The sequence below is a fragment of the Suncus etruscus genome, chromosome 3 (genome assembly GCF_024139225.1).
Source record: "Suncus etruscus isolate mSunEtr1 chromosome 3, mSunEtr1.pri.cur, whole genome shotgun sequence".
NCBI lineage: Eukaryota > Metazoa > Chordata > Mammalia > Eulipotyphla > Soricidae > Suncus > Suncus etruscus.
Genome location: NC_064850.1, coordinates 4,632,251 through 4,646,659, shown reverse-complemented (window position 1 = coordinate 4,646,659; position 14,409 = coordinate 4,632,251). Strand labels below are relative to the sequence as shown.

General features: G+C 35.8%; 1 protein-coding gene across 1 annotated transcript in view; it reads right to left on the bottom strand.

Moving 5' to 3' along the window:
• The window catches only part of LRRC9 (leucine rich repeat containing 9), a 108,967-nt gene that overhangs the window by 26,017 nt on the left and 68,541 nt on the right, over positions 1-14,409 (bottom strand). The window contains exons 27-30 of the mRNA XM_049770250.1: positions 14,164-14,381; positions 11,749-11,817; positions 8,560-8,700; positions 2,228-2,372 (exon numbers count right to left, since the gene is read on the bottom strand). Coding sequence (XP_049626207.1) covers positions 2,228-2,372; positions 8,560-8,700; positions 11,749-11,817; positions 14,164-14,381 — 573 coding nt within the window. The remainder of the gene's footprint in view (positions 1-2,227; positions 2,373-8,559; positions 8,701-11,748; positions 11,818-14,163; positions 14,382-14,409) is intronic.

Sequence of the window (14,409 nt, the reverse complement as noted above, 5' to 3'; positions counted from 1 at the left end):
TTTTTCAAAGAAGTAGATCAAAAACTCTAGAAGTACATACGTAAAAATAAATGTTCATGAATGGCTAAAGTAATCGTTGGGAAAAAAAGATGAGAGCTATCACTTTATCCAACTTAAAACTGTACTTTAAAGCAGTAGTCATTAAAACAGCATGATACCGGAAGAAAGGACAGACCCTCAGATAAATTGAAGCAACTTGAATATTCTGAGATGGACCCATAGATCCATTAATCTTTGATAGAGGGGCAAGAAATGCAAAATGGAGCAAGGAAAGCCTCTACAAAAAGTGTTGTTGGGAAAACTGATCTACTACATGCAAAAAAGTGAATTTGTCGCTATTTAACACTGTGCACATAGGTAAAATCAAAATGGATGAAAGATTTTGATATCCGACCTGAAACTATAAGGTACATAGAGGAAAATGTAGGCAGAACACTCTATGACATTGAAGCTAAAGGCATCTTCAAAGGTGAAACACCATTGGTCAACCAAGTGGAAGCAAAGATAAACTAATTAGACTACATTAAAATTCTGCATCTCAAAGGAAATAGTATACAAAGACTGCTCATGGATTGGGAGAAACATTCATCTAATACTCATCAGATAAGGGGTTAATATCTAAGATATAAAATGCACTGATAGTATTTAGCAGGAAAAATAACCCCGTCTAGAAATGAAATGAAGATATGAACAGAAGAAATACAGATGGAGAAAGGCACATGAAAATATGTTTCTTATCATTTATCATCAGGTAGAAGCAAATAAAAACAAAGAAGTGATATCTCACAGCAGAGACTGGCACAGTCACAAAGAACAAGAACAACCAGTGCTGGTCCAAATGGACTTTAATGCTAAGTAGTCCTTCCTTGAAATTGAGGGGACGAAGAGATAGCATGGAGGTAGGGAGTTTGCCTTCTATACAGAAGGATGGTGGTTCGAATCCTGGTATCCAATATGGTCCCTCTAGCCTGCCAGGAGTGATTTCTGAGCATGAAGCCACGAGTGACCCCTGGGTGCTGCTGGGTGTGACCCAAAACAAACAAAACAAAACAAAAAAAGCTGAAATTGAGCTCCTATTTGATCCAGCAATAATATTCCTAGGGATATACCCTATGAATACGAAAACACAATAGAAAAGCTCTCTGCACTCCTATGTTCATCACAACACTATTTACAGTAGCCAGAATCTGGAAACAACCCAAGTGCCTGAAAACAGATGAGTGGATAAAGACTGTTGTACATCAACACAAAGAAATACTACACAGCTGTTAGGAAAAATAAAGTCATAAAATAATTTGCTTACACATGGATAGATACGAATAACATGCTGAGTGAAATGAGTCAGAGGGAGAGGGGCAGACATAGAATAATATCACTCACTTGTGGGATATTAAAACACAAGATAGTACTGTAATACTATCTAGAGACAATTGAAATGAGAATCAAAAACCGGAGAGATAGCACAGCGCTAGGGCGTTTGCCTTGCATGTGGCTGACCCAGCCTGCCAGGGGCGATTTCTGAGAGCCAGGAGTGACACAAGAGCACCACTGGGTGTGGCCCCAATGCCCCCATCTCTTCCCTCCCCCTTCCCCGCCTGTATTTGAGACAGGCTTTCTACATTCCTCACTCACTGACATTGCTATGATAGTTATCAGCATAGTTATTTTCTCTAACTGGACTCACGCTCTTTGTGGTGAGCTTCACATCTTGAGCCAGTCCTTCCGGCCTTCATCTCTGGGAATTATTTCAATGTCTTTAATTTTTCCTAAAACCCATAGATAAGTGAGACTATTCTGTGTGTCTCTCTCTCTAATTTCACTCAGCATAATAGATCCCATCTATATCCATGTATAGGAAAATTTCATAACTTCATCTCTCCTGATGATATTCCATTGTGTATATGTACCACAGTTTCTTTAGCAATACAAGTACTTTTAAACCTCTAGTTTCTGCTATTTTAGAAGAAACTGATTTTTGTAAATATTTATTTTAAAATATGGCAAATGAAATACTGATTTTTATAATAATTTGGAAAACATACAAATATTACAAAAAAGCAAATATCCAGTTATAGCCTATTAGTATTTGAGCAGAACCAAATATACAGTTCTTAAATCTAGGATAGCCATATGAAACTTGTACTTGTAGTTTTAGGAAATGTAGATGAGTGATATGTAGCTTTATACTTTGTTAAAAAACATTCATTCTATAATTCTGTCACAGTACCTTCAGGTTCAGTAGGTAAAGTAAAATCCGATTCCATGTAATGGTTAAGTCCACCAGGTAGAATTACATTTGTTATTTTTAGGGAAGGACCTTTCAGTGGTCCAAATGATCCATAATCCATAGAAGAGCTAGTAACAGGAGTAAACTGAATAATAAAATGAAATAAAATAGTTAACAATGCCTCACTTCCTCAACTTTAGTTTAGTCTTTTGCTACAAGATTCTTCTGACATATATTTTAGGTCAGGAGTTATGTATTTCTCTATTAATATTTTCTTTTCTTTTTAAATATATATATAATCCTTCACCAGTGCAACATTCCCATGACCAATATCCCAATTGTCCTTCCTCCCCACCCTGCACAGGCCTGTAGTCTAGACAGGCTTTCTACTTCCCTCATTCAGTCAAATTTTGTTATGATAGTTCTCAGTGTAATTATTTCTGTGACTGCACTAAACGATCCCTGTGGTGAGCTCCATGTCAGGAGCTGGACCCTCCAGTCCTCCTCTCTTTTGTCTCTGAGAATCATTACACAAATGTTTTTCATTTGTCTCAAAACCCATAGATGAGTGAGACCATTGTGTTTATCTCTCTCCCTCTGACTTATTTCACTCAGCATAATAGATTCCATATACATCCATGTATGGGAAAATTTCATGACTTCATCTCTTCTGATGGCTGAATAATATTCCATTGTGTATATGTACCATAGTTTCTTTAAGCATTCATCTATTGAGGGCATCTAGGCTGTTTCCAGAGTCTGGCTATGTAAACAATGCTGCAATGAATATAAGTGTGAGAAAGGGATTTCTGTATTGTATTTCTCTAAACTCAGAGTTGTTACCTGACAAAAAAGTGAAATACAGTTTTTTGGGTCTAACTTCCCCCAGGACCCGACATTGTCATTCTAGCCTACATTGTATTCATTTTATAATCTAGCATGGTATTTTTGCTTTCTGACCTTAAGGAAGTAGCAAGAGTAAGAACTTTCAAAAGAGTCTTAAGAATTAGGTATAGATTTAAGAAAAGGAGAATTAGGCCTTATCCCTTTTTGGATGTTTCTTTTTATTATTCATAGGAATTCCTGTACAGTAAAAGTTATATATTTGTTTTCCTTATATACCTGGTAAATTAATTTCTCCAAAACAAGAAATAAGTACTAAAAGAAAGGCATAATCGTATTTTTCTAGTGAATATGCTAGCTCTCTCTTTTTTTAAATTTAGTTGAGGATTAAGAATCTATTGAGATGGAATTTGGGGAGACCCCATGTGGAAGGCCTTCTCCCTAACTTGGGTGCACTGGGAGCCTTGATAGGCCCCCAGCCGTCCCCTCTGCTGCCCCCGGCCTCCAGGCCTTCCCTGGGTTCCAGCCCAGGCGGCCAGAAATGGTGGTTCCTAACTTGGGGTGTGCTGAGATTTGCTCAGTTGCACTAAGTCTGTCACTGTCAATTTCTGACCAGTCTACATGTGGAAAACTGCATGGGGGCCTTAGCCCCCGCGTGCACTGCATGTATTAAGAGTATTCCCTATCCTTATGTTATGTTTTGCATATCCAGAATGTCCATTTTGTATTCTGCCCTTTCCCACACCCCTACAAAGCTCATTTTTACTCCTTAACTCTCACCCCCCCAAACATCACTAACCCACATTACTCTTTTTAACTTTAGTACTGCACAATCCTAATCACAGACCAAAGCCATGCATTGTGTGTGACAACCCCAAACTGTTTCAAAAGACATAAAATAGACACGTATTTCTTTAGAATATTTTGTGTTTTTTCTCTGACAGCTATAAGTCGTACTAAATATTCTCTTATACAGTGACGATTCTAACCACTTTTTATCTTCTCTTTGTGAGCTGTTCAATAAGGAATTTTGGTGAAAGAGTGTTGGGGACTGACTTGTTTGAGGCCATTTTGCTGTTCTTTCTGCCATATTCCAGCTTTTCACCTAAAAGCTATTTTGCAGTCTTGCTGTAAGTTTTTGAGCTATAGAGAAAGGAATGTGCAGCTGTAGATATAATTAGCTCTAGCCCGGAGGAGAGCAAAAGCTGCCTGGTACCGTTATCAGAAACTAGGCCTCACTCCTTAAGACCACATTCCGGAGTGAACTAGGCTGTTATCAATAAGTGTATGCTACATTGTCTGTTCAAGATCACTGAGGCAGGCACATCTTGCACCACCTCCTGATAGTCAAGCAATTAGGAATGCAGCTGGAAGGTCACTAGAAATTTCCATAGCAACAGCACGTTCATCATAACTTGAAGGTCATCCAGCCCCCTAGCCCACTGCCCACTTCCTTATTTAGAGAATGCCTAACTTTCTTTGTTCCTTAAAGCCTGAAATATATCCTTGCCTTGTATGGGCCTTCGTGCCAAAAGTATGACTGACATCACCTTTGTACTGCCCCCTTCTCCTTCATTATATAAGAAGGAGCTGTAGCCCAATAAAGGTACCTTTGAGCAGTGAGACGCTGCCTTGGGTCTTTATTATTAACCTCTTTCAGATTTTTTACAGGTGTGGTTGCTCTTCTACTCAGCAAAATAGGAGTGCGGTTGTCTGAGAAGCCTTTCCAGCTAATTCCTGCTGGCCGGGTCCCCCCTGGGGGGGCTTCAGGACCCCGCAAAAGAGTCCCCCAGTTTAATGCTGTTGATTGAACCATGTCATGGGGATTGTTGGACTTGTTCTTATGGCCCCCATATGCGCCAATAACACCACGTGGCATTGTTCCTTTTTTGCATAGGCACATTAAAACGGGAAAATACTATACATACAAATAAGATCTTATCTAATAGAGATTGGAACACACAAATCTTGTAGTGCAAAGGGACCTTACACCCTGAACATTGACATAACGACCTGGCACAGGCCTCAGAAGAAAGGGCATTTTCCATTCACCCCTGAACCAGGGAAGCCATCCACGAAACATCCAAGTTTGTCTATAACATCACTTGGAAGCAATCCTCTACCACGGAAGACCCTACCACTGCTCAGACATCTACCTGCTCAAAATAGACATCCCTTAACACTGAGAAGACTTAACAACAACGACATGCTTACAGGACAGGGCGCTCTGCATTGCCCTTTAATTGTGAGGTGAAACTAGAGGATGCTCCACATCCTGACTTCAATGTAGGATATGCAGATTCCAGGATCTTTAATACAGAAACATTATACCAACAGCAGAGACTATGTGAAAAATAAAAGTGTGTTGGCACTACAGACAATGTCTTGGATTGGACAATCTAGCTTGCCTGGAGCCTGGAGTTGGTCTTATGCCAGGAAACTTCAGGGGTAGGGTCTCTTTGTATTTAGGCCAAGGTTATTCCTTTCCATGCCCCTCATATTTTGGTGGGCCTATGCAAACAACAATTGCCACTCTAACACCATTTTTACTGTGCTCCTTTGACTCTAATCCTTAAAAAAAATCTTAAAATTTGAGGTTAACTTAAGCTAATATGCATGTACATGGAAATGTAAAAAATACTATGCCTCTAATGTTTAAGGAGTTACGTAAGTTTTATGGCTTTAGATTGCCTTGTGTGCTGTTAAGAAATATTATAATGTGTTACAATCTGGGGACTTGAGGGACAAAGTAATTGTACATGGATTCTGTTTTATTTATCTTAATGTTCTTTGGCTGAAAGTTCAAAGTTAAGATATCAGCAAGGGGACTTCTTCTGAGAATTATGTTTTGGGTGATTGTCCTTCCACTGTAACTTTACCTTGTCCTCTTTCTTTGCATCTTTGTTCTCATAATTAAAAATAAAAAATTAAAAAAAAAGAATCTATTGAATTTTAAGGACCAGAAAATAAAATATTTTAGGTTGGAGACTTGGCTTCCTAGAAATTTATGCTGCTCAGTCTTTATTCAGACTTATTTCTAAGCATATTATTCAATTTAATTAGAGGTATAAGCTTTTGATATTTCTACAAAATTGCCAATTTTCCTCAGTGAGTGTAACTAAGAATGGAGTCTTGTAAAAGGTATTAGACCATTCACTAAAGCCAGCTGGTTACAAATTTCCCAACTTAATCCTTTATGGAGTATTTTTCCTTTACAAAACTAGAATGCTCCCAAATTTTCTTATAAAATAAAGTCTGAAAATGTTCTGGTAAAAGCAATTCTTTACCATATTTTTCATACCACAAGACCCCCACCCCCCCCCCAGAGATGGGGGGAAATATCTGTGTGTCTTATGGAGCGAATGCTGCCTGGAGCTGAAGCCTGAGTGCAGGGAGGAGAGCAGAGACTAACCACTTGTTAATGACAGCCATAATGATTCTTAATGTCATGTTGACTGTTTACTTAACATGGTTGAAATACTATTCGGTCATAATTTATCAAATATTTTAGTACATGATTTGCTTTAGAGTATTTTTTCTTGTTTTCCTCATCTAAAAACTATATGCACAAATCTTATGGTCAGGTGCATCTTATAGAGCAAAAAATACAGTAATTTATCTTTTCTTAAAGTGCTATTAAGAAGAAAATAACAGGCAGGAATGATAGCACAGCAGATAGGACGTTTGCCTGACAAGTGGCCAAAACCGGGTTTGATTCCTGGCACCCCAAGTGGTTCCTTGAGACTTCCAGGAGTAACTTCTGAGTAATTTTATTTTTTCTTTTGAGAGGGAACATTTGCAGTATTTAGGGGCTACTCTTGATGTGGGGTACAGAGATTGCTCCTAGTGGAAATCAAGAGGCCATCATCTGCCTGGGGCTTGACCCTGGATCTCTCAGTGAAAAGCATGAATTCCAGAACTTTGAGCTATTTTCCTAGACTCTGAGTGATATTTTTATGTGCATTGAATAAATTAGATGCACTTTATCCAACTTAGTCATCATTAGTTTAAACTAGAATTTATACATTTAAATAGCAATTTTAATAGCTCTTTCACTGAACTTTATGTGCAATGGTATATAAATATACATACACAAAGGCAGACTAATACTTCTTTCTCAAAAGATGTCTATGTGACAATCTCCAAAATTTCTGAATATATAATTTACATGGCAAAGAATACCTTGCAAGTTTAATTTCTGCATTTTTCATACCATAAAATGCACCCCCTAAGTGTGTCTTATGGAGCAAATGCCACCTGGAGTTGAAGCCTGAGTGCAGGGGAGGAGAGCATCTAAAAACTATGTGTGTCTTATGGTCAGGTGCATCATATAGAGTTATACATTTTTAATTGACTTTTTTAAAAAAACATGTGTCAATTATTTTACTTACTATAACTCTATTGCTGAAAACAAAAACTGAGTGGGGAGAAACCTACTCCTACATACTGTGCTCTGGGGATCAGAGTATTTTATAGAGGAAGTGGAATGAATGTCCTGAAGTAAATCAGTGATTTAAGAGATAGCATCAACAGAAGTGTTGTCCCTTCCCTCTTCAACACAAATTTTAACAGTCATTTCTATTCAATAAGTAAATTAAGTCCAGTTTCTCTATTTTTTAAGCATATGAGTTTCTGTATTTCTACTGTCCTATATTTCACTGTCCCACCCTAGTTAAAATTTTTATAATATAGGACTTGAATTATTCTAAAAGCCTCTTCACAATTTCTCTGCCTCTGGCCTTTCCCCCTTCAGACTTTGCACAGATCTGATAATATTCCATTGCATTCTTTCCTTTCCTTTCCTTTCCTTTTTCCTTTTTCCTTTTTCCTTTCCTTTCCTTTCGTTTTGTTGTTGTTGTTGTTGTTGTTGTTGTTGTTTTTGGGTTTACTCTTGGCTCTGCACTCAGGGATCATTTCTGGCAGCACTGGAGGATAATATTGGGTGGTGCCAGGGGAAGAAACAAGACAGTTTAGGCCATAATTCCTATTTTCTTTTCTATATGCTAAGTGGAAAGAGCTTTATTGGTAGTTTCTATTTATAAAAATGACAAGCTTTGTTTTTCAACCTTCTAGCATTATCTGACATCTAGGTAAAGAAGCACAAAGATTTCAAACTATTTCCCTAACTTCTATTTACACATGTGTTCTATTCACCAGATTAAGCTATATTTAACAGCTGACTAAATAGATACTATAAAACATCTGGGATTTATGTATGTAAAATATACACAAAGTATAATATTAATAGTATGTTGGTTTTTTTTTTTTTTGAAGGGGTTTGGGTCACACCCGGTGGAGCTCAGGGGCTACTCTTGGCTCTGCACTCAAATCGCTCTGGGCAGGCTCAGGGGACCATATGGGATGCCAGGGATCATAGCCAGGTCTATCCTGGATTGGTCATGTGCAAGGCAAACACCCTACTGCTGTGCTATCACTCCGGCCCCAGTTTGTATATTTTAAATGGAAAGTGGAAATAATAGAATTATTACCAAATTTTTCTTTGCTTGTAGTTCAGAGAAGTGAAATTCAGCCTTTGCTCTATCTTCTGCACTAACAGGAATTCCATCTAATAGCTGCAAATTTGGTAGTCGAAATATGATTATGTGGCGGTGGACTGTTTTTCTACAAATCTGCATAAAATTCAATATGGAAAGTAATCTATTAAAATATCTTTTATTTCAATGATCAACCTATGTGGAAGGAATTTAGCATTAGGCAGTAAAGAAAATGACACAATAGCTAATTTATAGGATTAAACTATACAATTGTAAGCACCTTTCTTGAATAATTCTCAATTCCTTGTTAAGCTTCATGAATGTAAGAGCTTTTGTTTAAAAAAAAAGCCAAGGCTACAATTTGGAGGCTTATTTAATTAATTTTGGGAGTGTGTTAGGGGGTCACACCTGACAGTGCTCTGGGGCTACCTCTGGTTCTGTGCTCAGGTGTTGGTTCATGAGTTGCTTTGGGGAACATATGGTGTCAGATATTACACAGCAGTTGGCTGCATGCAAAGTAAACATCTTAATACCCTGTACTATCCTCTCTGGATCCATATTTTTCTTTCTTTTTTCTTTTATTTTGGATCAATATTTTTGAAGTATGTTTTATGATTATTAATTGTAGGCAACTTTAACTCATGAGGAGACACACATATAAGAAACTATTTGAAACATAGTTTTTATAATCATTACCCAATTTAATACAATTTAGTGTTTTTAAAAAAGACTACATTTCAAGTCACAAAACAAATTTCATAATAACAAAAATATTAATTGTCCATATCCATAAGTGAAAAAGGCACATTATGAGATTTTGTTACACAAAACAACAACACACATGCATACCTCAATATTTTATGAGTTAAAGGAGAAATATTTTGAAAAGATTTTCCAAATAAAAAAATTAAAAAAAAGACTATGAATCGGGGCCGGGTAGGTGGCGCTGGAGGTAAGGTGTTTGCCTTGCAAGCGCTAGCCAAGGAAGGACCGCGGTTCGATCCCCCGGCGTCCCATATGGTCCCCCCAAGCCAGGGGCGATTTCTGAGCACATAGCCAGGAGTAACCCCTGAGCGTCAAACGGGTGTGGCCCAAAAACCAAAAAAAAAAAAAAAAAAAAAAAAAAAAAAAGACTATGAATCAAATTTTAGGATACTAGCTAAAAACAGTACTTTGTAATCTAAAATTTATTTCATTATTTTAAATTCTAGAAAACTAAAGAAAATGATGAAAGCTGGAAATTAATGAAATGGAAGACAAATAATACATGCAATAAAACCAGAATATGAGATTAATACAATGGACAAATAATGATTAAAACTTACTAAGAAGGGCCGAAGAGATAGCATAAGAGCAAAGAAAATTCAAGAAACTTAGGTATATAAATAGACAAAATATAAAAATGAATATTTATATTTATAACCATTAATTAATTTGAATAAGAAGCATTCAACTTAACCTAAAAATATTAATCCCTGATCATTATAGAAAGGTCTAATTATCCCTCAAGAAATTATTAGTCTCTTACATAAACTAACCCATAGTTTAGAAAGAGAAGAGCTCCTCATTAATTGTATGAGGTAAGAACAATCTTGAATTTGGAAAGAATAGTATAAGAAGACCAACTACAGGGTTATTTTTACTTATTTTTATTTTTATTTTTATACTTAGTTCTTCAGATGAAATATTAGCAAATTAAATTCAGCAAAGTTCAAAGCATGACAGAGTAGTCACGCTACTTTCCAGGAGCTCAAGGTTGATCATGGCTAAAGACTGTCAGTGAAAATGGCAATTAACAGCTAAGAGTATTTTCTATCATTTATCTATATACTACTAATTAGTCAAAAATCAATGGCCATTAATTTTAAAAACAGATTGTAAATTTGGGTTAGGAAAAAACATGAAAGCTATCTATAATCTATAGTAAACATCTATTTAATAGTGACACATTAGAAGCAATTTTAAATCAATAATTTATTAGTGTTTCTGCCCAACTTGAACCAGAGTTCCTAGTAAGAAAACAAAAGAAAAGGAAAGGAAACAAAAAATCATTATGATTGGAAAGAAGTGGTTCATTATTTGTAGTTAATTAAAGAGGCTTTAGCAAGATTTCTGAATAAGGAGAGATGTGTGAAATTAGAATTTCTATACTTCAGAGACAATTGAAAAAATAGTTTAAAATAATTTTACTGTTTATAATAGTGATGGAAACATAATAAATTTAACAAATATTTTTAAAATCTTTGTGTAGAAAAATGAATGCATCATTTGTGTAGAAAAAGTACAGTATAAAATGCAGAGATATCCATGTTTATGAATTGAAAGATGAAAACTAGAAATAAAAAATATTGATTCCTATATTTGTGGACATAATCTCCTTACTGGACTTTCAATCCTTTTATTCCTGCACTAGATAAAACAGTATCTTCATGGGTAAACCTGAGAAATCATGTTTAATTTGTCTTTTTTCTTGGGAAGAAACTTAATGCTGGGAGAAACATTCCTCCCACAGTTATTTCTGCCATGTAGAAAACTCAGCCACTGTGACCAGGGAGATCCTGATTGCTGTTCCTGGGATTTGTTCACAGAACTATTTGGATTTCTCAGTAAGCTACTTATTTTTATTTCTTCATTGCCGCTGTTTAATTTTTGATTTGTTCAGATTTTAGGCAAACAAGTTTGACATTTTCAAATGCTCCAACAGAAAAGAGGTGACAAATTTCTTTCAAAATTAATTTATAAACTCAAGGCCATTGTAAGTAAAATATAAAAATGGTTCTTAAATAACTTGAGAAACTGTTTCTTAAACTCAGAGGAAATATAAAAGGTGAAGAATAGAGGAGAAATAAAGATAAAAAGATAAAAAGAGAAGTGGAAGAGAAAGCTTATCAATGCAATTACTTCAAGACTTATTTATCAAGACTTACTTTCAGAATTTTAATAATTAACATTCCAATAATGTCACAAGGATACATAAATAGTCCCTTTTAACACAATGCAACAGAACAGATATAAAACAATAGCAGTTTATATTATAGTCATTGGAAGGAGATGCTACTCATTAAGCCATTCTTGGATAACTGTGTATTTACTTGAAACACATAATTAAATAGTTATCATATTACATAAAACAAATTATAGCTTATTGAAATGAACCAATGAAGCAAGAAGTAAAATACTCACAGGATTGCCATAAACTGTAAGCTCTTTGAGAGAAGGGATAGCATCAAGCTTTTCCAGTTCTGTTATATCCTATTCAAAAGTTTGTATATTAGAACTAATATATTCAAATAAAGATTAACTTGAAACAATGAAATATAATTAAGACTTAAGTTTAACTTTTGACTGAATACTCTGAAATGACCTTGAATTAAGTAATTCATATTTCATAGTGGGGAAGTCATTTAGCTTCACGGATGGTTTGGTCCTTGGTACTGCATATGGCCCCATGGACACTGCCAGGAATACCACAGAGCATAGAGTTAGGAGTAAGCCCTGACTGAGCACAGCCAGTTTAGTCCCAAAACAAAAGAATATGTAATAATAATAGTCCTATTTTAGTTGTAGTTGTTTATTATTCCTGCAAAAGGAAGACTATATATAAATTTTTTTTTCATTTTTTTGGCCACACCTGTTGACGCTCAGGGGTTACTCCTGGCTTGGGGGACCATGTGGGACACAAGGGGTCTGTCCTAGGCTAGCCCTTTCAAAGCAGATGCCTTACCTCTAGCACCACCGCTCCAGCCCCTAAATATATTATTGATCATAATGGCCAAATAAAAAACATGAATATACTATGAAGAACATACAATTTATGGAGGATTTTAAAGTGAGTCGATAGATATTGCAGATACCTTCACCGAAGTATTGTTTTTTTTTTTAACTTAGCTTTGTTACTTCTAGTTCATGAGCTTTTAGCCAATGAAGGCTTATGATCTGTTTGCCCAATTATGGAAATTAATGTTGGTATCAACCTACCTATGTTGGTATCAATCTATAGAAATCTCTCCCCAAAAGAAATGAGAACTAAAGGTTAAGAATTTTGAGGACTATAGTAATTTAAGTAGAAATAAACAATCTATAAATTAATCTTTTTATTGCTCTGAGTTTATTTTTCTGAAGTCAAATCTTATGGACATTTTAAGGTATTACAATAGTAATAATATAATGTTAAAATGGTCCATATAAATGCTAAGTTTTAAGTATATAAATAAAAAAGGAGTTTATTCTATGATTTATCATATAGAGGACGTTAGCTATTTTAAAATTCGAAAACAAACTCTTATAGGTCTTATTCAATTTAAGTTAAGGGAAGACCAACCACCCTTTCATTTCACAGAACACTCCTAGGGAAAAGCAGGCACCCATGCCTAATCTCCTGTAAGCATGCTACTAAGTGTTATATAAAATAGGAAGAATGTCCTTATGTATGAGGTACTATTAGAAGTTTATGCTCTTAGCTCTAGTTGTGGCTTATTGTAAATATACTATTGTATATACATACATACATACATATATATATATATATATATATATATATATATATATATACAATCGCCAGGACTGGCTGATAAAATGCTGTATAACCTCAAGAATAAAATAGAGATGCTTCATTATTGAACCATTCGTCTATGATAAGATGACTCCCACGCAGAATTTCTCTTGAAGAGCTCTGATTTTATCTTATGCTAGACTGTTGTGTGAGATATGGAAGGACTGAGAAATTCTTGGCCATAGATTTACTTTAGAAAAATATTCAGGGGCCCGGAGAAATAGCACAGCGGCGTTTGCCTTGCAAACAGCCGATCCAGGACCAAAGGTGGTTGGTTCAAATCCCGGTGTCCCATATGGTCCCCCGTGCCTGCCAGGAGCTATTTCTGAGCAGACAGCCAGGAGTAACCCCTGAGCACCGCCGGGTGTGGCCCAAAAAAACCAAAAAAAAAAAAAAAAAGAAAAATATTCAGGTGGTGTTTTATTTCTACTTAAAATACTATATTCCTCAAAATTCTTAATATTCAGTTCAAATCCTGAAATGTCTCAGCCCCTATATATTCTTGAGATTATATTGGTAAAATTTGGTAACAGATAAGATCTGATTTCACAATAATAATTTGGATCAGCTCAATTACTATGACTGGAAAACTTTTCCAACAAATTAAAATTATTCTAATTTAGAGTTCTTTTTTTTTAAATATATATATGGCATTGAGGAGTTTCTCTGTAATCAGAAATCACTCCTGGCAAGCACAGGGGACCATATGGGATGACAGGGATAGAACCCAGGTCAGTTGAATGCAAGGCAGATGCCCTACCCATTGTGTTTTTGCTCTGGTCCCTAAATTTCTTCTGTCTTTCTGGAACTAGAATAAATTTTTGAGAAAGTACTTCCAGTCTTGGAACATACCATTTAGCAGTTGTATGCCATTTAGCTCTAAGTGTAAGGGGTAGATAGAACTAGGTTGAGTTAGCTTTGTAAATCTAGAAGTAGGATGAACATTTCCCTGACATTAACAGTTAAGTATTGCTAGCTAAATTTTAGTGATGTGTTTGAAATGTTTAGAACAAAGACTTGTAAATTCCATAATAAAATAATATTACCTGTATTTTATTATATCCTAGGAAAAGCCTCTCTAATTTTACCAATGGTTGCAATTTATTTAACTCCCGTAACCTATTTTCTTCCAGGCGAAGTGCCAAGAGGGAGCTCGGTTTGGCAAAGGCACTGTCATTGAATGCTTTGATGCGGTTACGGTCCACAACCAGTTCCTGAAGCTGTACTAAGCTGTCAAGGCCTTCCACTTGACTGATTTCATTCCCTGAAAAAAAGATGTCTCTTATGTCAAA